At 40.3% G+C, this 25223-nt stretch overlaps 1 protein-coding gene across 3 annotated transcripts in view; it reads right to left on the reverse strand.

Moving 5' to 3' along the window:
- Nucleotides 1-13403: 13403 nt before the first annotated feature.
- LOC135512066 (dual specificity mitogen-activated protein kinase kinase 6) overlaps nt 13404-25223 on the reverse strand; it is a 48356-nt gene continuing 36536 nt past the window's right edge. For all 3 annotated transcript variants that reach the window (XM_064933692.1, XM_064933691.1, XM_064933693.1), the window contains exons 4-12: nt 24526-24639; nt 24136-24255; nt 20879-20995; nt 19618-19669; nt 18702-18829; nt 17728-17805; nt 16239-16378; nt 14862-14907; nt 13404-14547 (exon numbers count right to left, since the gene is read on the reverse strand). In XM_064933692.1, the coding sequence (XP_064789764.1) occupies nt 14470-14547; nt 14862-14907; nt 16239-16378; nt 17728-17805; nt 18702-18829; nt 19618-19669; nt 20879-20995; nt 24136-24255; nt 24526-24639 (873 nt within the window). In that variant the 3' untranslated portion in view covers nt 13404-14469. The remainder of the gene's footprint in view (nt 14548-14861; nt 14908-16238; nt 16379-17727; nt 17806-18701; nt 18830-19617; nt 19670-20878; nt 20996-24135; nt 24256-24525; nt 24640-25223) is intronic.

Raw genomic sequence — 25223 nt, forward strand, 5'->3', positions numbered from 1 at the left:
CCCTAACATTGGCTGAGCTGAAACTTCCTTTCACCAAATGCAAGCTATATGTTGCTAAAGATATTAAAGCTTTTCAGCGTTCGAAGATTAAGTTAAAAGATAAACAGCATCAAGCAAAGATTTCTTGACATAGAATAGTATTTGACGAGATATAAGTAACAAATGCAACATGAGTGAAGAGTCCCATTTGTTTTCACGTGGTTGTCAACCAATCTCAGAAATCAGAACCAAATTTCAAGTGCACTGGCCAGCTAAAAGTGCAGTGATGACCAATCATTCAGGCATAGCTCCACTTGCTTGTAGCCCCACCTGTTTAGCAAACAAAAAAATAATAATTAAAACATAAAATATAAATATATATATACCTGCAAAACACCCGTCTCAATGTCAACAGTGAAGAGGCGACTCTGGGAAGCTGGCCTTCTAGGCAGAGTTGCAAAGTTGCAAAGAAAAAGTAATATTTAATTATTTTTTATTTTTTATTTCACCTTTATTTAACCAGGTAGGCCAGTTGAGAACAAGTTCTCATTTACAACTGAGACCTGGCCAAGATAAAACAACACAGAGTTACACATGGGATAAACAAACGTAAAGTCAATAATACAATAGAAAAAACTATATACAGTGAATATCTCAGACTGGCCAATAGAAATAAAATATTAAGATGGGCAAAAGAACACAGAAACTGGACAGAGGAACTCTGCCTAGAAGGCCAGCATCCCGGTGTCGCCTCTTCACTGTTGACGTTGAGACTGGTGTTTTGTGGGTACTATTTAATGAAGCTGCCAGTTGAGGACTTGTGGGGCGTCTGTTTCTCAAACTAGACACTGATCTCTGTAGGGAGTAGTACACAGTGTTGTATGACATCTTCAGTTTCTTGGCAATTTCTCACATTGAAATAGGTTTCATTTCTCAGAACAAGAATAGACTGATGAGTTTCAGAAGAAAGGTCTTTGTTTCTAGCCATTTTGAGCCTGTAATCGAAACCACAAATGCAGATGCTCCAGATACCCAACCAGTCTAAAGAAGACCAGTTTTATTGCTTCTTTAATCAGAACAACAGTTTTCAGATATGCTAACATAATAGCAAAATGGTTTTCCAATGAAATGATAAACTTGGATTAGCTAACACAACGTGCCATTGGAACACAGAAGTGATGGTTGCTGATAATGGGCCTCTGTACACCTATGTAGATATAAAAAAATAAAATAAAGCTACTTCCAGCTACAATACTCATTTACAACATTAACAATGTCAACACTGTATTTCTGACCAATTTGATGTTATTTTAATGGACCTAAAAAAATAGCTTTTCTTTGAAAAACAAGGACATTTCTAAGTGATCCCAAACTTTTGAACTGTAGTGTGTGTGTGTGTGTGTGTGTGTGTGTGTGTGTGTGTGTGTGTGTGTGTGTGTGTGTGTGTGTGTGTGTGTGTGTGTGTGTGTGTACGTACATACATACATACATACATACATACATACATACATACATACATACATACATACATACATACATATGTGTATATATACATACATACATACATACATATGTGTATATATACATATATATATCTATATATATATCTATATATATATATCTATATATATATCTATATATCTGTACAAGCAATAGAGTGCAAGTATAAACACCATGGGACCATGGGACCACGCAGCAGTCGTACCGCTCAGGAAGGAGATGCATTCTGTCTCCTAGAGATTAACTTACTTTGGTGCGAAAAGTGCAAATCAATCCCAGAACAACAGCAAAGGACCTTGTGAAGATGCTGGAGGAAACAGGTACAAAAGCATCTATATCCACAGTAAAATGAGTCCTATATCGACATAACCTGAGAGGCCGCTCAGCAAGGAAGAAGCCACTGCTCCAAAACCGCCATAAAAAAGCCAGACTACGGTTTCCAACTGCACACGAAGACAAAGATTGTACTTTTTGGAGAAATGTCCTCTGGTCTGATGAAACAAAAATAGAACTGTTTGGCCATAATGACCATTGTTATGTTTGGAGGAAAAAAGGGGGGGGGGCTTGCAAGCTGAAGATCACCATCCCAAACGTGAAGCACGGGGGTGGCAGCATCATGTTGTGGGGGTGCTTTGCTGCAGAAGGGACTGGTGCACTTCACAAAACAGATGGCATCATGAGGGAGGAAAATTACGTGTATATATTGAAGCAACATCTCAAGACATCAGTCAGGAAGTTAAAGCTTGGTCGCAAATGGGTCTTCCAAATGGACAATGACCCCAAGCATACTTCCAAAGTTGTGGCAAAATGGCTTAAAGACAACAACAGTCAATGTATTGGAGTGGCCATCACAAAGCCCTGACCTCAATCCTATAGAAATTGTGTTGGCTGAACTGAAAAAGTGTGTGCAAACAGAGGCCTACAAACCTGACTCAGCTACACTAGCTCTGTCAGGAGGAATGGGCCAAAATTCACCCAACTTATTTTGGGAGGCTTGTGGAAGCCTACCCGAAACGTTTGACCTAAGTTAAACAATTTAAAGGCAATGCTACCAAATACTAATTGGGTGTATGTACATTTCTGACCCACTCGGAATGTGATGAAAGAAATAAAAGCTGAAATAAATCATTCTCTCTACTATTATTCAGACATTTAACAATCTTAAAACTGACCTAAGACAGGGAGTGGGTGGATTAAATCTCATTCAGATTTTTTTGTTGTTATTGCCTGTTTCAAAATGTTTCAAAGGTAAAAAAAAATAATAATAATAATAAATACAAACATACAAACATGGTGTCTTTTTTGCTTTCTTGAGTGAGGCAACTCCAAAATGCAGGTGTTTCAGCCTAGCTCAGTGCTTTCTGTGGTGGTGGGGTAACCAGCGGAAAATATGGAGCGTAGGGGTGAGGACACTACATCACTGAAAAATCTATGGTGAGAGCTCAAAAATGTAAGCCACCAAGGTGCTGCTATAGATGTACATGAGAAGTACCCATCCAATATGTCTCAATGTCATTCTCCAAAGACAAAATTACATCAAATCACGTTATATCTACCATAGCTTTGATTGGACTGATCAAGTCAACATCATACTTTCAAAATCTTAGCTAGCAAGCTTGAAAGCAATCATCCTCATCGGCCATTCGACATCAACTTTACACAACAAATTGCAAATTCAACAATGAGATGTTAGGAAGGAATCAGTGGCTTACTGCAAGCTTTGCAAAGCATTCACTTGCCTGCTATTCAGTGGAGTGGGTGTGTGCTCCGAGTCTGGGTTTAAGGGTTTCTTTTCCAAGCTTTAAAAAGGATAAACATTTACTCGCAACACACCATGGGTCAGAAAAATGTGAATACATTGACCACGCTGCCAATCCAGCATGACTTCTGCCCCGTTCAAAACAATTGGAAACTTGGAACTGGGAAATCTCAGACTTCAGTGAGTTCCTCCAGTATTTATGCTGCATTAGTTTACGTGTCGGGGGGCTAGGGTCAGTTTGTTATATCTGGAGTACTTCTCCTGTCCTATCCGGTGTCCTGTGTGAATTTAAGTATGCTCTCTCTGATTCTCTCTTTCTCTCTTTCTTTCTTTCTCTCTCTCGGAGGACCTGAGCCCTAGGACCACTCCTCAGGACTACCTGACATGATGACTCGTTGTCCCCAGTCCACCTGGCCGTGCTGCTGCTCCAGTTTCAACTGTTCTGCCTGTGATTATTATGATTTGACCATGCTGGTCATTTATGAACATTTGAACATCTTGGCCATGTTCTGTTATAATCTCCACCCGGCACAGCCAGAAGAGGACTGGCCACCCCACATAACCTGGTTCCTCTCTAGGTTTCATCCTAGGTTTTGGCCTTTCTAGGGAGTTTTTCCTAGCCACCGTGCTTCTACACCTGCATTGCTTGCTGTTTGGGGTTTTAGGCTGGGTTTCTGTACAGCACATTGAGATATCAGCTGATGTACGAAGGGCTATATAAATACATTTGATTTGATTCAAAACAACTGAGAACTGAAAAAAACTACCTCCGACTGTCAAAATATGTTTTGAACGTTCATCCAACTCGGAAAACCAAGTCATGAACTCTGGACTCTTTCTAGAGCTCCAACCTGAAGATCAGTAACATCATGATTCAACCTTATTTTTTCCCCAAGTTCCAGTTGTTTTGAAAGCACTATAAATCCAAAGAATGCAAGAATTTGATGACAAAGTTTGATGATAAAATCTGTCCACAAGAAGGACCGTCGCGCCAGGTCCAAACATCTATTGTATGCTGCTGCATAAATGATTTAACATGCCAGGGAGATATGTATACTGTAGCTAAGAAAGTAATACAAAGTTTATGTTGTTTAGTAAGCTGTTAGTAGCCCATGTGCCTCACCCTAATTATTTGGTCCCTTTCCCCCTCATAACTTAGCCTACTGTTCTTACTTGGTGGTGCTCATGTAGCCTGTAGCCTGTTTTAGAGAAATGTAATCATAAAATATTTTAAGAGCTTTCATTGTCTGCTTATATGTCACCTTTAATTTATCTTATGGTTTTGACTTGGTGTACAGAGAGAATACTGTAAGAACAGCCCATGTTCTGAATTATGTTGCTGTACATTTCAAAAGTGCTGAAAAAAAATGTTATATTGACTACATCCATCCTAGCTTGCTCATGAATGTGTTAATTGAAATTACTGATTGCCTCTTATCCGCTTGTTGTTCCCTTATGCAATAGTTTGTACATCTCAATTGTCAGTATAAACCACATTTGTTTAAGCAAGTCAGCCATATCAGTTAGTTTAAAAAAAAAAGGGAGTAAATGAGGCTGAATTAACTGTTTCGCCACCAGACAAGGCTCCGTTGATAGCCAGGTGTAGCAGTGGTAAGGATTCATTCCACTGTCCATCTTCAGTCTAAGAAAGCTCTGCTGTTGGGGCAGCTTTATGTAGGCCCTAACAGTTTGTGGGCACCATTTGTCAACGTTATAGTGCAATTAATGTATTCTTTAGTGTTGTGGCTTTGCTGGCTTTGTTTGACCCACCAAGATTTACATGCTAAAATCGCCACTGTAAAAGAGACTAGCAGATGGGGACGTAATTACTAACTGCCTGTGTTCTATTACAAGCCCTTAATCACCGAATCAGGACACTAATCTTGGAACAGAACCAAATATTCCCCATCCTGCGTGGGCGCTGGCCAGCTGTTTGATTTGATGTTAAGTGTCTATCCCAAAATAATAGGTGGCCACAGACAAAATGTCCCCGACTTAGATTTCCTGTCCTCAGCCTGAACTCACGTGTTCCCTGGCTTTACAAATCAGCTCTATGACCCACTGGTTAATTTAATCCGAGTGATAAAGAGTGTGTGTGTGATGAATAGAGAGGAGACTGGGCCTATTAAGCTGTGTTTAGACCGGCATCTCAATTCTGATCTTTTTTTCCACTAATTGGTCTTTTGACCAATCAGATCAGCTCTAAAAAAGATCTGAAGTGAAAAGATCTGATGTCATTGGTCAAAAGACCAATTAGTGGTGATTAGTGATCAGAATTGGGTTGCCTGTCTAAATGCAACTAAAGGAACCCAGCCAGGACATCAGTGAGTGGTCACAAGACTCACAGTGGTCAGTGTGTGTGTATGAGCGAGATAAGGAGTGTGTGTGTGTGCATGCGTGCATGTGTGTAGAGTTAAAAGCTATACTTAAAAAAATAGCAAGCTGGAATGATGGGACTATTTCAGAATTGGAGGAGATTACTGGACACACCTAGGCTGCGTTTAGATCAGCAGCCCAATTCTGATATTTTTTCCACTAATTCGTATTTGACCAATCACATCAGATTTTTTCACATTAGATCTTTTTCAGAGCCGATCTGATTGGTCAAAAGAGCAATTAGTGAAAAAATATCAGAATTGGACTGCCTGTCCATTACAAAATAAGTACTTATGTCTGTGCTATATAAAAAGTATGACCTATATCTTGTGGTCCTATAATCCATCTTTAGTCTAATCTAATATAATAAAATATTGTCCGTCTTACAGTAACAGTTATGGAAGAGGATGGGCTTTAAGTTGCTAACAGTGGAACACCATTCAAAAGAGACATTCTTTTGAACAGTGCTGGGATAAAATCAGTGCCACATTGTGGGTGAGCAGACCCTAGCAATCATGTTTGTTGATGGCACAGCACCTGTCATGCCAAGAGGCGAAGGACAATAGGTCCACTACTCTGGGATGCAGGGGGTCTGGTAATGAAAGGTATGGAGTCTGTGATTGTAGTGAGACATTTACATTCTAGTCATTTAGCAGATGCTTTTATCCAGAGCGACCTACAGTTAGTGCATTCATCTTAAAATAGCTAGGCGGGAAAACCACATATCACAATCGTAGTAAGTACATTTTCCTCAATGAAGAAGTTATCGGCAAAGTTAGAGAGCTGAAAGAAAGGTGCCGCAACAGATATGAAGGACAGGAAAGGTTTTATAGCCCAGGGCTGACTGCCTCTACAGACAAGCGGACATCAATGCATGGATGTTTGTATAGTTTATAGAAGAGAACACGCTACTTCACAATAAGACAAAAGAGAAAAGTTGGACTAAACACCAAGGTGGCACAGAGAACACAGCTGCCCTAACACTTCATTAACACAGCTGCCTTTAACACTAATTTACAACTTGCTCAAATCTGGGTCTTTGAGACAGGAATACAGGTATGAATGTATGCAGTTTGTAATTCTGGATCTTTGTAATCTCGCTAAGCAATATTTAAATAATATAACTATTTTACTTAAAGGACTGTTGGAAGTTTCAAAAGCAGGGACACACTGCTTTTTTTCACCTAGATCATCACAGCTAGCTAGCTGCTATCCGAATGGGCACTCCTGGCTAACGTCTCTGTCCCAAAGCAAGAACCAATAAGCCTGGAGCTAGCCTTGCTAGGCCAATCTGCTAGGCCCATATCCCGGCTAGCCATAGAGGTCCATCAGCCACTCCTTGGGCTTCAATACCTATTTTGCCGACTGGCGTGGACCCCCACCGACCCATCACGACTGGACTACCGACGTGATTCACCCAAGGAGGTCTCTCAACTGGCTCCTCCATCGCGGCGTCCCCTGAATGCCCATCCGCTAGCCTGCTAGCCGCGGCCTGCTCGATGTCTAGAGCACATTAGACTGTTAGCTTAAGAGGCCCATCGGACAAATTCTTTGGCAACTACAGCTATTTTGCCAATTGGCCTGGTTTACCACACGGAGCTCTGCTGATCCGTAGGGGTTGCCGACGTAACAGCACGAGGGGGCCACAACAGACTTTCTTCCGTCGCGACTTCCCTCAAAGGCCCTTCTGCTACCTTGTTAGCCCGGGCCCACTAGCTGCCTGAAGCCACTCACTGGACTCCTATGATCACTCGGCTATGCATGCCTCTCCCTAACGTCAATATGCCTTGTCAATAGATGTTATGGTTAGAAATGACTGCCTTATTTCACTCTTGAGCCTCTAGCCCTGCTCAATACGCCTTAGTAAACACTTTAGTTCCACCTCCCACACGTGATGACATCACCTGGTTTAAATGATATCTAGAGACAATATTTCTTTCATCGTCACTCTATGCACCGGTTTACCCCCACTGTATTCATATTCTACCATACCCTTATCTGTATATTATGCCTTGAATCTATTCCACCGTGCCCAGAAATCTGCTCCTTTTACTCTCTGTTCTGAACGTACTAGATGACCAGTTCTTTTCGCCTTTAGCCGTACCCTTATCCTACTCTGTTCCTCTGGTGATGTGGAGGTTAATCCAGGCCCTGCAGTGCCTAGCTCCACTGCCATTCCCCAGACGCTCTCATTTTGTTGACTTCTGTAACCTTAAAAGCCTTGGTTTCATGCATGGTAAGCACCCGCTAGCTGTCTGAGCAGCTCACTGCACCTATACATAGCCCATCTGTAAATAGCCCATCCAACTACCTCATCACCATATTGTTATTTATTTTGCTCCTTTGCACCCCAGTACCGCTACGTTCACACTCATCTTCTGCACATCTATCACCCCAGTGTTTAATTTGCCATACTGTAATAATTTCTACACTATGGCCTATTTATTGCCTCACCCCCTTATCCTACCTCATTTGCGCACACTGTATATAGACTTCCTCTATTGTATTATTGACTGTATGTTTGTTAATTCCATTTGTAACTCTGTGTTGTTGTTTTTGTCACACTGCTTTGATTTATCTTGGCCAGGTCGCAGTTGTTAATGAGAACTTGTTCTCAACAAGTCTACCTGGTTAAATAAAGGTTAAATTAAAAATAAATTTAAAAAAGCACAAACCGACAACCTGGTAACAATGTGTTGACAGAGAACTGTGTATTTCATTATTGAAATGCGATAATACCTAGGGCTGTTGCTGTCAAGACATTTTGTCAGCCGATTACTGTCATGCAAATTACTGCCAGTCTCACTGCAATTGATCGTTAATTAACATACACAAGTTTAGTATGTCCAGGCCTCCACACATACAAGTTGCCTGATGCACACCCTTGGAAAATCTACATTTAAACAAGTCAAATAAATCTATTTCATTTATACCATCACAATACATCCGTTATTTGTTTTAGGCATGTCTAAAGATGCATTATGTTATGAAGAAAATGTATTTCAGAAGAGTAGATTATGAGCTGGCCTACTGTATGTTATCTGGCTGTGCGCGTGCCATAGACTATAGGATAGTTCATTTAGCAGACAAGATATACTTATAAATCCTGTGCCTTTTTTTATTTTATTCTATAATTTTATATGCGAGTGCGCATATGAAGTTGCTATGTTCAGAGTAATAGTGATAATTTTAAACAGGTCATATATGCTAGATTTAGAGTTATTTTGGAAACTTTAGAAATCAAAGTATATGTGGGCTGCATGACGCAACTATAGGCTATTGATGATTTGAGAAAGTCGCAAAAAAAAGCTTGTGCTCTGTTCCTTGCCTCAGGCTGCACACCCTGTTTTATCATCAAGTGATCATATGTTCACTTGTCAGACTATCCTCAATGTAATCTTGTCTTTACTAAAATGTCATATTAGTTTAGAATGGCCCATTATCAAACGGGCAGGAACAGGTGTAGGGGAAAAAAGAAGTATGCACTATGCACTTAAGCTACTCCGGTCTTATAACGGAGTGGGAGGTTTGAATCTTAAAGTACCGGAACAATTGATGCCGGCTATATGCACCTGGTCTCCAGTGCACCTTCACAGCCCAGTATGTCCTGTGCCAGCTCCTCGCACTTGCCCTGAGGTGCGTGTCATTAGCCCGGTACCACCAGTGCCGGCCCCAAGCACCAGGCTTCCTGCGAAGATCCCCAGTCCAGAGCTTCTGGTGACAGTTCCCGGTCCGGAGCTTCCGGCGACGGTTCCCGGTCCAGGGCCTCTGGCGACAGCCCCCGGTCCGGAACCTCCTGAGAGGTTCCACGGTCTGGAACCTCCTGAGACGGTCCACGGTCCGGAACCTCTTGCGACGGTAAATGGTCCGGAACTTCAAGGTCCATGGCTGGATGAGCGGGTACTTCGTCCCGCACCAGAACCGCCCCCGATGCTGGCGGATGAGCGGGTAATTCGCCCCGCACCAGAGCCGACACTAGACACTCCCCCTAACCCTCCCTTTTTGTTTCAGGTTTTGCGGTCGGAGTCCGCACCTTTGGGGGGGTGTTTCTATGTGAGGTTCTAGGTTTGATTTTCTATGTTGATGATTTGTATGTTGTCTCTAATTGGGGATCATACTTAAGTCGCGTTTTTTCCACCTGTGGGTTATGGGATATTGTTTATGTTTAGTTGCCTGTTCGCACTGCATTGTCATCACGGTTCATTTATTCTTTCTTGTGTTTTGTACTCGAAGTACTCTGTGCCTTGATCTGACCATCATTATTACAAACAACATGACAGCTCGAGAGTAATGAAGACGAGAAAGGAGATGGAAACATACAGTAGTGAGAGATTCTGCAGCTAAAGCAATGTATCAGCCTATTTATTATGAAAAGGCCACTCAAAATCAAATTCACTATAATTGTAGGCTAAATGTTAGCCACCCTGCACAATCAATCAGTCCAATGAACCAGTTTTTTTCTCACGGACTTGGTTTCATATATAGGCCTATGCGTGTGCATAAGCTCCAATAATGGGGGTATTTTGAATTAATCATCACCTTAGAAATTGTTCTCCATTTCGTTGTGTTAGGTTTTGAAACAACATCCACAACGACCATGTTTTCCACTCAGTTTCAACCTGTTGTTGAACTTCTTTCTTCAAATTGATCGATCACAGTGAGGTGAGTTTTAAAAGCATGAAACTATTTTGACCTCGACACCGGTGCCCCCGCAAATTGACACATTGACCCTCTACCAGTTCCCCCTGTATATAGCCCCACTATTGTTATTTACTGCTGCTCTTTAATTATGTTATTCTTAAAATGTATAGTTATTTTCTTAACTGCATTGTTGGTTAAAAGGGTTTGTAAGTAAGCATTTCACTGTTGTATTCGGCACATGACAAATAAAATGATTAGAACATTTGATTTGATGTGATTTGATTGCATTGATGTCAGTGGTTAGAGCACGTGTCAAACTCATTCCATGGAGGGCCGAGTGACTGTGGGTTTTCACTCCTCCCTTGTACTTGATTGTTGAATTAAGGTCACTAATTAGTAAGGAATTCCCCTCACGTGGTTGTCTAGGTCTTAATTGAAAGGCCAAAAACCAGCAGATACTAGGCCCTCCATGGAATGAGTTTGACACCACTGGGTTAGAGGGACAACAGAGCGCTGAGTACCAGGCCATTAGCGTGGTTAGCGAATTGTGTACTACCAACGCATGTCTAGAGTGCATGTCCAGAGATTACTGTGGCTCAATGGTGACATGGAATTTCACTGCGGTCATGACTCATGACTGCCGGTGTGGCAGTAATATGGTTACCACAAATAGCCATAGTAAGATCCTGCCTTCCCATTCTGCTAGATCATAACAATTCAAGTTTTCATATTGATGACATGAGTACTTGCGTAATGGCAAAGAGACTCAAAAGCATCATCCATCCTGCCAGTCACTCTACGAAAGCAGCACAATAGTAATTGACAATGACCAGATTTTTAAGTCTGGCGTTCACTATACAATATCAGCCACCACAATAAACAAAATGCAACAACCAAGGATACCATCAAACTAGTCTAGAGTTTCAGAAATGCTGTTGTTTTTGAAAACTCACGTAAATTAGTTGTATGGTTTTTGCCACAGCATCAAGCCACTAGTGAACGCCAGACTTAAATATCTGTTCTGAGTAAGGCAGTTAACCCACTGTCCCCTGGGTGCTGTGGATGTTGATTATGGCAGACACATTTCAGTTGCATGCATTCAATTGACTAGGTATCCCCTTTTCCCAATCGAGTAGACTGGGCTTGAGAGGGTAAGTGCATTAACAGCTACATTTGCAATTTATGCAAGCAAGTGGCAAGTTAATGATACTGCAGTCCAAGTAGGTACAGTGCCTTCAGAAACTACTCATACCCCTTGACTTATTCCAGTTTGTTGAACTTCTTTCTTCAAACTGATCAATCACAGTGAGGCGAGTTTTACTACTTGATGTGATTTTCGATTGCATTTGCATTGATGTCGGCTATTGATGTTGCAGCCTGAATTAAAAATTGATTATTGCATTTTGTTCACATATACACAGTACCCCATAATGTACCTCACTATACACAGTACCCCAAAATGACAAAGTGAAAACATATGTATACATTTTAGCAAATGTTTTGAAAATAAAATAAATATCTAATTTACATAAGTATTCACACCCCTGAGTCAACATGTTAGCTGGAAGTCTTTCTGGGTAAGTTTTCAACACCTGGATTATGCAACATTTGCCCATTATTCTATTTAAAATGTTCTGTCAAATTGGTTGTTGATCATTGCTAGACAACCATTTTCAAGTCTTGCCATAAAATGTTCAAGTAGATTACAGTCAAAACTGTAACTCAGCCACTCAGGAACATTCACTGTCTTCTCAGTAAGCAACTCCAGTGTAGATTTGGCTTTGTGTTTTAGGTCATTGTCGTGCTGAAAGCAGTGGAGGCTGCTGACTGACCTTACAGATAATTGTATGTGTGGGGTACAGAGATGAGTCATTAAAAAATGTTAAAAGCTACTATTGTACACAGAATGAGTAAAACCAAAATTAAGCACATTTTTACTCCTGAACTTATGCAGGCTTGCCATAACAAAGGCATTGAATACTTGACTCAAGACACTTTAATTTTTAATTTGTATTAATTTGTACAAATTTGGGAAAACACAATTCCACTTTGACATTACGGGGTAGCAGTTACAAAACAAAATCTTAATTCAATCCAATTTAAACTCAAGCTGTAACACGTCAAAATGCGGAAAGATTCAAGGGGTGTGAATGAATACATTCTGAAGGTAATGTAAATTTGATGATATATAAAAATGTGGAGGGGCTGACCCTATTAGTTATTAAGTAGCCTGGGTTACTATAAAGTATTCTGGGTTTTGGTAAGAGGTTAAGCTCAGAAAACTAATTATGTAACCTATGCAAGCTAATGTTGCATCTATATAATCCTACAGTGTTTTAGCCGATATAGTACAGTTGATAATGTAGAGAAATGTGGAGGGGCTGACACTGCACAAAAGAGACGATACATTGTTTGCTTCTTGTGGTGCGCTTGAGCCAAAAGGGGTCCCCTAAATATTGTTCAGAAATTACCCAATTGGACAGAAAGGGACACATGCTGAGTAAATAAAGATGAGACCACCAATAGTTTTTGTTTGACTTTTTAGAGCAGCACATACACCGTGTATACTAAACATTAGGAACATTTTCCTAATATTGAGTTTGCACCCCCACTCCCGTTTACCCTCAGAACTGCCTCAATTCGTTGGGTCATGGACCGTACAAGGTGTCTAAAGCGTTCCACAGGGATGCTGTGGCGATGTTGACTCCAATGCCTCTCACAGTGGTGTCAAGTTGGCTGGATAGCCTTTTTTTGTGTGTGTGTGTGTGGGGGGGGGGGGGGGGGGGGTGGACCATTCTTGATACACACGGGAAACTGCTGTGCTTGATAAACCCAGCAGCATTGTAGTTCTTGACATAAACCGGTGCGCCCCCGGGCACCTACTACCATAACCCGTTCAAAGGCACTTAACTTTTGTCTTGCCCATTCACCCTATGACAATCCATGTCTCAATTGTCTCATCTACACTGATTGAAGTGGATTTAACAAGTGGCATCAATAAGGGATCATAGCTTTCACCTGGTCAGTCTATGTCATGGAAAGAGCAGGTGTCCTTAATGTATAGTCAGTGTATAAGGCTTGTGTTATGAGTAACTGTTTCAGTACAGCATTACCTGTCAAGTGCGACACAATAAATACACACAAACAGTAAAATAAGAAAGTTCTCTTGTTAATGTAAAGTCTTCAAATGGAAAAAAACAGCAGTTAATAAATAAGCACACTGGAATATACTGTATCTCATCAGTATAAATAAAAAGCTATATATCTTTAAAATAATAACTGTATAACTTATCTCCAGTTCTATTCGAGTTGAACAGAAGAATATTCAGGAAGTGACTAGGAAGGATTAGATGCACCCCTCCCACAACAATGACATCGCCCACATATATCTCACAACACATGCATGGAAGGCTTCCACCCACCCAAACACACAGCCCACAACATTAGAGAGCAATTGAGAGCAAACTGCAGTAACATACTTTGAAGAACCCATTGCAGTTCTGACTGAGGCCTCCAGCCTGTCTAGCGGTCTACAGCTCAACTATTGGACAGTCATAGAATTTGAATCTCTCTATTTATCTAAGGGGACTGAAACCCACTCATTATATAGTTGATATGTTCTGTACATGTGCAGTCTATTAGTAAATCAATGCAACTTTGAGTATAATACAAACATTTAGATTATACATATGTATATTTATCACTTTTAGTTGTTTTTAAAACTAAAACTTTATGTTTTCACACCAGGTTTAAAAATATATTAGAGATTGACCAATAGCACAGGGCATAATCCACATGTTCCTAAATTCACTAACATCCAAATCACTGTTTGAGCAGTGGGTCTAGTACAGTAACAAGGGTGGGACAAAATTAGAGTCGGTGGGAGTCGCATTTCATACAGTTAAATTAATCCAGATTACACATGACCGGCCCTCCAATCCTCAAAACAACAGTAAATTACACATTGCCCCGCTGCCTATATCTAATATGTGAGGGCCTTGAGGCCTTAAGGCTAACTCCTCATTCCTCCAACATGGTTGGGCATCATTCATCTCCTCGGAGTTCCTCTGCTGTCCATTTGTATCTGTGCCAGAGGGAGGGGTCGGGAACTGGGGAGGCGTTGTGGAGTCCCGCAGGTAACAGGGTTTGCGATTGGTGCTTTTTTTAAAAGGCCCGCCTCCCCCTGTGGAAAATTGTCAGAGCGTTGTCTTAGATCAGTCCCCGAGGATGACCTTGACAAAGCAAGCCACGTCAGTCTCTTTGGATTCGTGGGAGATGAAAAAAGGATGTTGCTGGGATGAAGAGAAGAAAAGAGAAGAAAATAAATGAGACAATTTAAGTGATTCATGTCAAATCAAATAAAGTATAAAAATAATATACTCAACAAAAGTTTGATATATAATCAATAGCATTGATTGGATATAAATTAAGTGGGGAGATTATTACAAAACAAATTATTACTGGATTAAGTCTGCCCTCTAGTGGTCAACTGTTAGTAATGGAAGAGGACATGCTCACATTCACTTTGAATTGAAAATTTCTTAAAGTTGAAAATAAAGTGTGTAACTAAATAATAAGACATCTCCAAAGTTCAAAACACACTCACCATGAGTTCTGGGTAGTTTGGCCGCTCTTTGGAATTTTTCTTTAAGCTGGGAATGAAAAGGGCAATGAGAGAAAGGATTTCAACTGCAATGTCTATGATTCATATAGAGATACTGTTAGATGACTCATATCTGGTAATGTGTCTCCCACTCTACTCTACTCCAGATTGAATCAGCTGCAAGCGGACATGAACCTGTCAACGGAGTAAAAACCCAAAGATTGGTAAATTCATCTAGCCAGCTAACTAAACTTCTAGTAATCATGGTCAAATTACTGATTGATTTTGTTAATCATTCTCACACAGATTTCATATTCAAAACTGCAAAAATGTATAGCAGTATGGCAAAATGAGTAGAATTGCAGTAAATTAGCTGCAAAACTGAAACAAATTATCATTGCCCCATGGCACGATGAGTAGAAACATGAAATTTGTTATAAAAATCACAAATCTTCTCTGCCCCATGGCAAAAAGTGTAGAATTGCAGCAAACTTGCTGTAAAATGGCAACATTTTCTCTACGCCCCATGTCTAAATGCAGGGACTTAACTTTAAAGCTTACATTTTTTTCTCTCTGCTGTCAAGAGGGAGGATGCTAAAACCTTTTGCTCGCAAGGTGGGGGCTCCCAAAGGGCTAGTACCGGCCCCTCATGATTAGTTCAGATTGTGTGGCCCCCACACAGATCAAAGTTGCTCATCCCTGCTGTAGGTAATACGTTCCCATTTCGGACAGCCATAAAACTGAAAAACTAAGGCCTACATTGTACAACACAACAGACCAAGATGACCATTAGCAAGGTTTTATGGTGGGAAAAATGTAATTTATCTTCTGTACTGTAGGCCTACATGTAAAACAAATGTAAAACCTTTTAGGGTTGTGTGAAGGGAAAAACGGCATGAGTAGATATTAAATAATTGGTGTGGAGGCCTAACAGTGCGCGGTAGACATAACAGGCTGGTGAGAATGCACATTTAGACACATTCCAGAGGGTAGCCTAGTCTCTGGAACCCAGGCACATGCATCACATCCTGTCCTGGTCATAAAGTACTATTACAACAACAACTGGAAAAATTGTCAAGAGAAATTCACTTGTGAGTCTCAATCCAGCAAGCGCTCAAGTAGGACTCATACAATAGCCAAAGACCTTGAGTGGAATTAGACGAGGCAAAGTACAGAAAGAAAATACTGACATAACTGACATTGACAACACTTTTGTAGGGCCTAAATTATGTACAGGTAAGCCTGGTCCCAGATCTGCTTCTGATGTCTTGCCAAATCCAATTGTCGCTGTCATGACAAACATAACAACGACCATAGACTTGGAAAGACAGCCCAAACAGATCTTGGACCAGGCTAGCTTTACAGGAGAGGAGAACGTACCACAGGGAGGTAAAGTCAACAAACTCAGGGGAGAACTGGTCAGCAGGAAGCTGGGGGGATGGTTCCTCCACCACCTGCTTCAGCTGCTGGAAAGGGGTGCCCCACGAGTCATAGGGAAAACGCAAGATGGCCAGCTCAATCTGAAGAGGGGGGCACAGGATATTTCAGGAAATGAGATGACAGGGCACAGGATATCACAGGGCACTGCTAGAGGGCAGGCTATTCATGGGTTGCCTGTTTCGTCACAATATTATTTTGAACGTTTGTTTTATACTGATGAGCAACCGAGCATTCTACTCAATGCATCGTCAATGAGCGCTGATGAGCATTTCATCCAAAGTGCATTACAGTGGCTTGGAAATACAATGCCATTCAAAAGGAGGCAAATAATTAGTGGTAAAACCTGTGGTCATCATTTTGATGTCACCAGATTGACTTTCGATACAGCATAACGTTAGCTAGTTAGCTAAGATCGAGAGGTCACCTGATTTAAGATAGCTAACGTTAGCATTGCTAGCTATTTTTGAGGAACTTCGCTGGCTAATGACAACCTTGCCGTATGTCGAAAGTAAATTTGACAACATGATAATGCTGGCAAAGTTGTTTCCTACTAAACATTTAACTACTTTAGCAATATACAGCAATGCAGCATTGTATTGTTGTACATAAAATGCAGCATTGTATTGTTGTACAAAAAATGCAGCATTGTATTGTTGTACATAAAATGCAGCATTGTATTGTTGTACATAAAATGCAGCATTGTATTGTTGTACATAAAATGCAGCATTGTATTGTTGTACATAAAATGCAGCATTGTATTGTTGTACATAAAATGCACTAAGCTAAAGATTCTGTCGTTAAACGCCAGAAATTGGGTGATAAGTGACATTAGACCCCTCAAATTCCACTCTGGACCTTGAATACAGTTCCACTGTGTTTTATCATTGTTCTCCTCTAATCGGCACTGGTTTAGACCTTGGACACCAGGCGGGAGCAATTAATTATCAGGTAGAAGAGAAAACCAGCAGTCTCCGGAGGTTAGGAGTTGAATAACCCTGGCCTAGACAGTTACATTTCTGAAAACTACCCTTGGCAGCTGGAGGATCATCACGTTCTTTTGACACCAAACTGTTATTGGGTGTGATAGAATTTAGGATGTGCAAATGAGAGAGGAATATGTAACAGCTCTCGTGGAGCAGAGCAGTAGAGGGTCATCATGTCTCACTGAAAGACAAAGCTTTTCTTGAACATGAAAAACATGTTCTATTAGCACAATAAATATTTTAAATTCAATATAACTTTTTTTTCTTCATTTATGAATATTACTAGCAATGTACAAAATGTCACCCAGGAAAACTAAAATAAAACATTTAATCTGTGGTTACTGTAGCATGAATAAATATAATATAGGCCTACTAGTGTAATAATCACTTTTTTAATAATTATAAATGAATAATCTGCATAAGTAAAAATTTGAATAGAGACTCACCATAGTGATTCCTAAACTCCAAATGTCAGACTTGACGTTGTAGCCTTTCTGATTAATCTCTGGGTTGATCCTCTCTGGCTGGGGGACAGAACAGAACCACACACACACACACACACACACACACACACGAGACCCGGATAATATCACTTTAGTATTGCAAACTAACATTAGTTGTCCTAGACGACCCAAACTCCCCCCCATCATCTGTACCTCAAACACACACAACCCATTCTGTTCTCAGAGTGCTACCAGGCCTTAAATTGCTCAGCCAATCAAAGGCTCTGTGGACACACAGCAGTTAAAAGCTAACTGTGGTTATTAAAGGGCATGGCTAATGACATAACATAGAGACCTGTAGCACTTAAACATACAGGCAGCAAGCAGTCAGCTCAGTCAAACGTGTACAATAATTCATTAACATAATGTATCATATCTCTGTTCTGTAAACAGTTATTTACTGAGCCAGCATTTGGGCTCCCGAGTGACGCAGTGGTCTAAGGCACTGCATCTCAGTGCTTGAGGCATCCCTAGACACCCTGGATCGATTCCAGGCTGTATCACAACCGGACGTGATTGGGAGGCCCATAGGGTGGTGCACAATTGGCCCAGCGTCGCACGGGTTTGACCGGAGTAGGCTGTCATTGTAAATAAGAATTTGTTCTTAAATGACTTGCCTAGTTAAATAAAGGTTAAAGGTTAAAAACATTTTTTTTTAAAGTAACATTGTATGAATTGGAATTCGTAATAGGTCATGTGAATTGTAGGAAATGTATTTATTTTCATACTATTTTTGCAGGATATAACATATCATAGGAATTGGATGATGTACACAGCTGTCCAACAGTTTCGGGGACCTGCTTTGGCTCATGAGCATCTTTAAGCCTAAATCCTTAATAGTTTGATTTTACTGAGTAGACATCTATTTTGTATATCTTTTAAAACCCCTATACCTCTCCTACCACATACCCACTTACCGCCATGTAGGGCTTGCAGCCGGCGTCTATGGTCTTGGCCACGGAGTCCACCAGGTAACCACTGATCCCAAAGTCACACATCTTCACCTGGCCCTGTGTGTTGATCAATACATTTGATGGCTTCACATCTGAGGGAGAGAGAGGGGAGAAAAAGAGGAAATAGATAGAGAGAGAGAGGGAGAGAGATAAGGAAGAGACAGAGGAGTGTGACGGAAGTGAAAGAGAAACAGGGTCATCACTGATTTAATCTGCAGAGTCAGTTAGCCACAGTGACAGAACTGGGAGGCAGATAACAGTCTCAAACACACAGCTCTCAAAACACATTTGCAGCAGGACTGTGGTTGCTGGCTAGGCACAGTTTTCACTTTATTTTAGTAACCTGCAATCATCTTAAATTACTACATGCAATGTTAATACAGAAACAGACGCATGGAACACTGAGGTTTTAGACACAAGAACTAGAGTCTTTGACCTTTGGTGAGACATGGTTTTTAAGGATGGACACTAGTCCAACTGCATAATACAGGTAACTGCCAAAATAAAGGAAACACCAACATCGTGTCTTATTAGGGCATTGGGTCACCACAAGCCGCCAGAACAGCTTCAATGCACCGTGGCATAGATTCTGCAAGTGTCTGAAACTCTATTGGAGGGATGCGACACCATTTTTCCATGAGAAGTTCCATCATTTAGTGTTTTGATGATGGTGGAAATCATTCAAGCGCTGCTCCAGAATATCCCTATGTGTTCAATTGGGTTGAGATCTGGGGACTGAGACACATATACACATACCCTTTAAACGTGACCCTAAGCATGATGGGATGTTAATTGCTTAATTAACTCAGTGTTTCTTTTATTTCTGGCAGTAACATATACATATTTTAATATAAAACGTTTTATTTAACTCTGACGTTACCTCGGTGGATCACTGACAGGTTACTGTGCAGATGTTCCAGAGCCTTCACTACCTGTAACCAGGGAGATTAGAACATAAGAACAGAACACCAGCAGAAAGAGGAGATTGGGGAATCCATATGGTTGCATCTATTATTTATTAATTCTTATTATATTAAGCATCTAGCATGAATTAACACATTTAGTCAACTACATGTATACCCACGTACAGTAATAGGCTATTCCTCTTTGTCTAGAGACTGACTGATCTGACAACAATACGTTAATAATATACTGTATATTCCTACACATAACCAACCCATGTATTATTCATCTTGGTCTCTAGGCTGACTGATAACTTTAGTCCTACTCATATGAATTAAAACCTCTACGGGACTGGTGTCCCTAAACCGGGACAGTTGTTGCTCAATATGCAATAATGTGACATTGTAAAAAACTGCCAACTTTCAGGGACATAGACATGTCTTATATGAGCAGAAAGCTTAAATTCTCATTAATCTAACTGCAGAATCCAATTCACAGTAGCTATTACAGCAAAAAAAAAATATTGTTTGAGGATAGAACACAACAAAACACTTCTCACGGAGAATGGTTTGATACATTCAACTCTGAAGGTAAATAATGTACTTAAATTCAGTAATCTTGCTCTGATTTGCCATCCTGAGGGTCCCAGAGATAAAATGTAGCATAGTTTTGTATATTCAAATGTAGGAACTGGGTTCTACAGTTTGACCCCACTGATGTCTCTGGCTCCACACCCACCCCGAGTAACCATCTAGATGTGTGAAGGTTCGTGTGTATTCTGTAGGGATACTAATGATCCATCATGTATGACATTCCTGGGAGTTTGTAATCTTCAATTGTTTATTACCATAGCATTTTTGTATGTTCTCTATAGTTATGTACTTGAACATTCATAAATTCATCAAATGTATATTGATACAAAATATTGTGTAGTGATGTAATTCTTCACTGGATCAGTCGGAAACTTTGCACACACTGCTGCCATCTTGTGGACATCATCTAAATTACACTTATAATCCTCTCTCAATGTATGGCCTCTCTTGCATTTCAAATATGGAACATAAAGAAAATGCATGCTTTTACCAAATAATCCCAAATCATCACCTACACTCTATGCCCTATGCATTTGTGGAGATCTGAGAGGATTTGATTGGTGTAAGCAATATGGTGAAACTTCTACCAGTATGATTGTACATGGGCCCAATCCAAATCGTCCCCTGCGCCCTAGTCCTACTCACCGAGACAGCCATCTTTCCCAGTATGTCCTCGGGGATGGTCATGCCTTTATCTATCACCTGCTTGTAGAATTTATCCAGAGAAGTGTCCATCAGCTCCATACAGATCCACACATCACCCTGATTACATAACAAGGGGCAATCTGTCATATAGTGGAGGATACAGTATGATGTACAGATGGAGGAAGTCGAAAGGGGGAGATGGATAGAGGGGTAGAGAGATTGGCGATAGAGAGAAAAAGAAATGGAAAGAGGGGAAGACAGAAAGATGGAGAAAGCGTTTGAGGGAGGGATTGGAAAAACACAACAGAGTCGGACCACATTCCTGACACACGGTTTGACTAACAGGAAAGAGCTTTTTCCAATGTGCTCTGCTGTGGAGGGATATCCTGTGGAACGCTCTTCTCTTCAGGAGGAAGGCAACTACATCCAGAAACATCTGGAATTCTTATTTGTTTATGTTAACTACAACATAAAAAGCTATGCCCTCTCACATCTCTATGGTACCGGTCTGAATGGCAGCACATCATTGTACTCTGTCATTGTATAAATCAAGGCTGTAATGGCAGTGTAGGAAGCCTTATGTTCCATATAATTAGGAAGAGGACTAAGATAGTAACTCGGTACCTGCCTCTATGCACATACAGATGGGGTCAAATATATTGGCACCGATGCACGATTCACTGTTTCTCCTAAAATAAGTTTAAATTAAAAAAAACATTTTTAGTTTACACTTGTATTTGTTTAATTAACAACTGGCCACAAAGTAAAAAATGTTCTGGACAAAAAAAAAAAAAAAAAATCAACATTATAATTTGGTTGGAGACAAGTGTTTCTTGGCAAGTGTCATTTATCCTACTTGTGCTAAGTTGCAGGTGCCTACACACTAACAAAACATGGTTCTATATAGTGACAAAACCATAGCAGATCCCTTTTTGGTGCCAAATACAGTGCCTTCAGAAAGCATTTACATGCCTTTACTTTTTCTATATTTTTCTGTGTTACAGCCTGAATTTAAAGTCTATTAAATTGAGTTTGTCACTGATATCCACACACACACACACACACACACAACATAACAATGTGAACTGGAATTGTGTTTGTAGAAAATGTTAGAAATTAAAAACGAAAAGCTGAAATGTCTTGAGTCAATAAGTATGCAACCCCTTTATTATGGCAAGCCTAAATAAGTTCAGGAGTAAAAATGTGCTTAACAAACCGCATAATAAGTTGCATGGACTCAATCCGTGTTCAATAATAGTGGTTAACATGATTTTTGAATTATTACCCCATCCCTGAATCGAGCAGTGAATTTCAAGCAGAGATTCAACTTCAAAGACCGGCGAGGTTTTTCAATGCGTCACACAAAGAGCACGGATTGGTAGATGTGTAAAAAATATCAAAATCAGATGTTGAATATCCCGTTGAGCATGTTGAAGTTATTAATTAGGCTTTGGATGGTGTATCAATACACCCTGTCACTACAAAGATACAGGTTCCCTTCATAACTCAGTTGCCGGAGAGGAAGGAAACTGCTCAGGGATTTCACCATGAGGCCAATGGTGATTTTAAAACATTAGAGTTTAATGGTTGTGATGTGAAAAAACTGAGGACGGATCAACATTGTAGTTATTCCACAATAATAACCTAAATTACAGATTAAATTTTTTTTGTATCCAAAACATGCATTCTGTTTACAACAAGTCACTTAAGTAATACTGAAAAAACAAATTGGCAAACAATTTACTGAGTACCACTCTTCATATTTTCAAGCACGGTGGTGGCTGCATCATGCTACGGTATGCTTGTCATCGACAAGGCGTAGGGAGGTATAGTGATCATGAAAAGCATGCAGTTACTTGCTGTACAGCTCTGATGATAGAGATAAATAGTTACTTGCTGTGTAACTCTGATGACAGAGCTAAACAGTTACTTGCTGTATAACTCTGATGATAGAGATAAATGTGGAGTCATTGGAAATGTGTAGGTCTGACTATTCTCTTCAAGAGGTAAGGATATAGGACCAAATAGTTATAACACTTATTTAACAATCACTTGTAAACAGCACATAGTTGTCCATGGTTTTAGCGGGAGCTGGAGGTCTCCTTTCCCCCCAGCAGCTATATGGAACGCTCTACACTGTATTGTGACGTTTTATTGATATCGACCTATAGAACCCTTTTTACTGGTTCTTTGTAGAACCTTTCTCAATCTCAAATAATCTACAAATAACCCTTTGGAGAAGCATACAGGGATATATACTTGTTAGCCATATTTAATTGTTAGAATTCCATAGGCGTTCTTATTTAGTTAATTCACAATTTGAATGATGTGTACTAGATCTGGTACTGCAGAGCAGTCGGGCTTCCGAGTGGCGCAGCGGTCTAAGGTACTACTGCATCTCAGTGCTATAGGTGTCTCACTACAGACCCTGGTTCGATTACAAGTTGTATCACATCCGGCCATAATTGGGAGTCCCATAAGGCGGCGCACAATTGGCTCAGTGTTGACCGGGTTAGGGTTTGGCCGTAGTAGGCCATCATTGCAAATAAGCATTTGTTCTTAACTGAATTGCCAAGTTAAATAAAGGTAAAATAAAATAAACACAGCTGGTGATCCCTGATGAAAGAATTGAGAACCACTGATTTAAAACATTCACAAGACCACGGACCATCATTTAACATGTAATGACATAACACCAGATATTAGATCAACTGGAATGACACCATCTCATGGTTGCTCAAAAAGAACTGTGAGCAAAGCAAGCCTCAAAATGCGCCACATTTGAATTATAACTCAAAGATGATAGAACACTTTTCTGAATTGCAAATAACCATTAAAGAGTTCAAAGGGTTATTTTAGTCATTATTGTACCACATAGAACAATCCCCCTTACCATAGAACCCTTGAGGAATCCTCATTTTATTTGTTTACAGGGTAAAAATAGCCTGTTTTAAAAAGAGAAAAACAGAACATTCTGATTGATTGCACTCCGTTTGAAATTGCAAGGGTGCCAATATACTTAACAGCATATCTACAAGGCTCTGTCCTCTGATAGCTTTGTAATGACATTGTAGGAAGCCTATGTTCCTTATAGGAATAAACTAAGCCAGTAGGAGAACCCCATAGAGTAACTTTTGCAATTGTAAAAACGTATGGTGACAAAATAAACAAATAGACTGTTTATTGTAAAGCGTATTTGGGTTTAAGAAAAATACCCTATAATGTCTAAGTATTATTGTTATAAAGTAGCTAGTTACCTCTCTGAAGAGTGCGCCATAGAAGGTGACTGTGTAGAAGCAGTCTACTGTCCTCATTGAGATGTCCAGGTCCATCAGCAGTCTCTTCTGTTCCTGGGTGTTCACTGTGGCACGGATCCTCTAGGGTGGGATCGAAAGGACATCAAAAATCTATCAAGTCTATCCATCCATCCATCCATCCAACAAACTTATTACATCAACAGCTGTCACTATGGCTGCGTTAACAAAGGCAGCCCAATTCTGATCTTTTGCCCAATTATTGGCAAAATAACTGACATGATTGGTCAAAATACCAGAATTAGGCTGCCTGTATAAGTGCTTTTGCTATATAGTAACCTGACCTAGATCTCCTGAAAGTGAACATCAATTACATCATCAAATCTCACATACCTTCACTGCCATGATCAAGCCACTGGGCATGTGCCTCATCTTGTCCACCACACCATACGCCCCTCTTCCCAGCTCGTCGATCTGCTCCAGGTCATCGGCCTTCACCACAAAGTTCTGCACAGGACAGACAGGGGAGAGTGCCATGTCAGGTTGGATTAAAACACGGTGATGTAATGAGAGAGAGCAAGACTGGGTAAAAATCTCCCTTCCTTCCTTTACTTCTTCCATACTTGAAGTAATCATTGAATACAAAAAGAGGGATATAAATATTAAGTCACAAGAGGTCATTGGGGTTTTTGGTACCCAATCCTCATCTTGTGCAAACAAACAGAAACAGAGAGCGACAAACACGAAAAGAAAGACTAAATCCTAATCTACCAACATACGTGGTCATTTTAAGTGGGATTATCTCTTATTCTCTTTATTTGAGAGTGCTGCTTTGCTCTGAGCTACGTCTTTGTTTAAACATCTACTCCAACCAGTTTTTTATCAACATGGAAAGCTTTGAACATTGAAACATTAAATACTGTATATAGTCTCTAAGGGGTTGATGGGTTGAGTCCAAAGACACCACAAATGCCCCTTTTCATCTGAAAGAAAAGTTTACGTAAATCATGGGACCATTTGTTTTCTTACACTTTTATACAAGTACCAAAAAATAAATTGCTACCCTGACTTTGACTTCAGGCTATATTGTA

This window comes from Oncorhynchus masou, chromosome 24 (assembly GCF_036934945.1).
Source record: "Oncorhynchus masou masou isolate Uvic2021 chromosome 24, UVic_Omas_1.1, whole genome shotgun sequence".
Taxonomy (NCBI): domain Eukaryota; kingdom Metazoa; phylum Chordata; class Actinopteri; order Salmoniformes; family Salmonidae; genus Oncorhynchus; species Oncorhynchus masou.